General features: G+C 32.0%; 1 protein-coding gene across 1 annotated transcript; it reads left to right on the plus strand.

The window, feature by feature from the left end:
* The first annotated feature begins 1189 nt into the window (after nucleotides 1-1189).
* On the plus strand, nucleotides 1190-3329 carry LOC139892270 (probable WRKY transcription factor 7). The gene is made up of 3 exons (XM_071875317.1): nucleotides 1190-1965; nucleotides 2057-2182; nucleotides 3042-3329. The coding sequence occupies exons 1-3, from the start codon at nucleotides 1328-1330 to the stop codon at nucleotides 3202-3204; spliced, it is 927 nt and encodes a 308-aa protein (XP_071731418.1). The 5' UTR covers nucleotides 1190-1327; the 3' UTR covers nucleotides 3205-3329.
* Nucleotides 3330-3958: the final 629 nt, after the last annotated feature.

Consider the following 3958-nt stretch of genomic DNA (forward strand, 5'->3'; position numbering starts at 1 on the left):
GATGATTCATTAGTCCGCGAATCTTAATTAACGGATTTATTTTTAGATCCATGCATGTATTCATGGATATTCGCAGGTTACGGGGTTACCCCGCGGATCTTAATCATGAAGTATATGTAAGTTAAAGTATTCAAAAATAAATATCATTACATAACTCAAAATGATATAAAACACATCATCCAATCATATACTCATGTTTATGATATAATAAAATGAGAAAACATATATTAATTATACTTTTTTTTAATATATGCGAAGCTACGATGTTTAAAATTAACAATCAAAATTTAGTTGCTAAAACTAATCATACAGTAGGTTGACGAATTAGTAAAGTGATAGGTAAAAATTAGATTTTATTAAGATAGTTTAATAAACGAAACAAACAACAACATGCTTTGATTAAATAATAAATGTAATGTGTAGTTGTGAGATTAACTAGTTACCAAAAAGTTCGATACCAAAAGTGATATAAGGAATGTAGAAACTTATAAAGAGTAAATTATTACATATTGACCATTTATTCAAGGTAGTGATTTCCACCCATTTAGAAAGGATATATCTGTGAATTATTCAAACGTGTATTGTGAATTTTCGTATCGGATTTTACCTGCAACGATCGATTACATCCATCACCCTCCCGCGACTCGTCAGCGACTAGAAGATTACATCCATCACCTGCTCACGAGTAAAGATTTTTGATTTTATCCGCCCATTACATGCGCAAGTACCCGCGAATCTCGAATTTCTTTATATCCATTACCATCCCTACTATAGTTAGGCATGGCATGACATTTCTCAAAGATTTTGAAGTAGGTGTTCAGTATCAAGTTAAGTAAATGTTTAATATCGTCATAACCTATCAATTTTAAAGTTGTGAACTGATGTGGTGAACTAGTCATGAATATTCGTAATATCACGAATGTTTGTCTTTTAAAAAATCTTCCCAACAAATCTTACAAATCACATATATGATATATATTCAATAAGTAAAGGGACTCTTTATGTAAATATTGAATGGATTGAATTCGGTAGTACTCCGTAACAAAGAAGATTCAAAGGGTAAACCCATGCCCCACCAAAACTCGGGTCTACTTTGACAATTTGTACACCCCACTTATTTTCCACAAGTGATTAACGAGTTTGACCGCATAAAAAAAACTATAACAATATACAATTATAGACACACATACATACATACATACATACATACATTGAACCACTATTCTTAATCTAAATTCAATCCCCTTTTCACCAGTCTTCAACTTCTATTTCTTGTTTAAAATGTTTGTTTTTCATTCAATTAAATCTAATTGAAAATTAATTATTTATGGCGGTCGATTTAAGGCATACTTACAAAAACAATAACAATACCAACAACGGTTTACTTATCAAAATGGAAGAAACTTCTGTTCAAGAAGCCGCAACCGCCGGTCTACAAAGCGTCGAAAATCTAATCAGATTGCTTTCCAATACGACGTCGTCTTCCACGGATTACTTAACCGTCGCTGACGTGGCCGTTACTAAATTTAAAAAATTCATATCATTACTCGACCGTAACCGCACCGGTCACGCGCGGTTCCGACGTGGACCTGCTTCAATTCCACCTCAGAAAACCTCGCCGGTGAACTTACCGCCGGAGAAGGTGTATTCTCCGGCGCCGATTCAACAACGTCTGCCGCCGCCGTTGGTGAAATCTGGATCTTTTGATCGGAAGGATTTTCCGGTGAAGACTATTAGTTTTGCTGCCACGTCACAGCAGAATTCTTTTATGTCGTCGTTGACCGGAGATACGGACAGTTTACAGCCGTCGATGTCTTCTGGATTTCAGATCACGAATTTATCTGTATCTTCAGCCGGTCAACCGAATTTGTCGTCTTCTTCGTTTAAACGCAAATGCAATTCAATGGATGATTCACATACTAAGTGTGCGAATTCTTCAGGCCGTTGTCATTGTTCTAAAAAACGGTACCTCCAAATAATATACTTTTATTTTAATAATTTAGCATCATATTAATCGAATATTATTTATTTATTTATTTAATTTATTTGATTTTAGGAAATCGAGGATGAAGCGAGTGGTAAGAGTACCGGCAATAAGTATGAAAATGGCGGATATACCCCCGGACGATTACTCGTGGAGAAAATATGGGCAAAAACCGATCAAAGGTTCACCACATCCGAGGTATAATTTTTGTATTATAGTTATTAGATCTTATATGTAATAAGTTTTAATTGAATTAATTGAATTGATTGATCATAGTTGATATCGGAGGAAATGAGTTGGTAACTCGGTGAGTTTTCAACTCGTTGACTAAATTGGAGTAGACGTTAAGAAACGGACAATGGAGTCACGCCATGAGTGTGAATGTTTGACTCTTGTTCTTGAGGGTGTTTTGGTAATTTTAAGCTACCTGGGGTCATCAATCAAGTAGACTTTTTTGTTTTTCTAATAAATACAGAAAATGAGTAATTTCCTTGATGACATTTCTCTCTTCAATTATTCGAGTGTATAAATAATTTTAAGAAATTAAAATGATAGTCAACGAATATATAAAAAGTCAACTTACATTCTTCTAGATGTCATAATTTGTACGAGTAATTTTTTAACATGAGGGAGAGTTAGTGCATGTTAAATATTTATCCTGATAACGCACTTAAATATTATGATAATATTAAATCGTTACACTACGGTAGTGATTGACTTTTTTATTGTTACAAAAGTTTTTAGGTTCATTAGCAATACATAATCGAAAGGGTTGAAATCGATCACTGAATAAATCGATTAAACCACATATATTATTCGTGTAAATTTATTCATCCTTAATGAGTAAGCCGAACATGAAAATTATCTCCCATTTATTAGTTTACCGATTATTATGTTCTAGAATACCAATAATTTTGTATGATGGAGTAGGTAAAAAGACATTAAACCACCTTATTCAACATTTTTAATTATCTGATATTGTTTTGGTTTATTATAAGATAAGAAGAAACTATTTTAAGTCTAATTTGACTCATTTTATATTACTTTAAAATTACAGAGGTTATTATAAGTGTAGCAGTCTTAGAGGTTGTCCTGCAAGAAAGCATGTTGAAAGAGCTTTGGATGACGCTGCTATGCTAATTGTTACTTATGAAGGTGAACATAACCATTCTCACAACGTCAACGACACACCGGCAGCCATAATTCTTGAATCGTCGTAATCACGATCACAATTTAACATGAAAAAACAAGATGTAAATCTTATTGCAACTATTAGAAGATGTAAAAGACAGATGCTTTGTGTGGCTCAATTGTCAACAATGAGAGAATATTCGGTTTGCAATTACACTTTTTTTCCTTAAATTTTATAGTTTTTCTAATCTAAATTCGAAGTATATCTACTTTCACTTATTAGGTTTCCATGTGAGTATGAATGGCAATATTGTGCAACTTATATAGAACTACCCTAAAATGTACATAATAGTACTTCTTGTGTCATAAATTTATTGTTCGTTATTTCATTTTAAGATGTCTGAAATTAATTGTCCACATTTATAAATAGATAATAATGAGTTAAAGTTCTTTTATACTATATATATATATATATATATATATATATATATATATATATATATATATATATATATATATATATATATATATATATATATATATATATATAGGGGCATGATCAATGGGGAAGTAACCAATCGGGGGGAAGGGGGGCAAATTATTATTATTTTTTTTTTTCGTTTTTTTTTGAATTTTTTTTTCCGACATCAAGATCACACGAAAATATGAACATTTAGAAGAGACACTTCGTGATGAATGTTATTATTTAGGCGGAAAACGATCGACAAAAATAACATTCAAGATAATATTGTCCGTGAAGAATATGAACGTTTTTTTTCTTCATGTTTTGTGAAGTAAAATTTAGCCCGATTTAGGGTTTAGGGTTTGGTGCCAAAACACCAA

Source organism: Rutidosis leptorrhynchoides, chromosome 2, assembly GCF_046630445.1.
Source record: "Rutidosis leptorrhynchoides isolate AG116_Rl617_1_P2 chromosome 2, CSIRO_AGI_Rlap_v1, whole genome shotgun sequence".
Taxonomy (NCBI): Eukaryota; Viridiplantae; Streptophyta; class Magnoliopsida; order Asterales; family Asteraceae; genus Rutidosis; species Rutidosis leptorrhynchoides.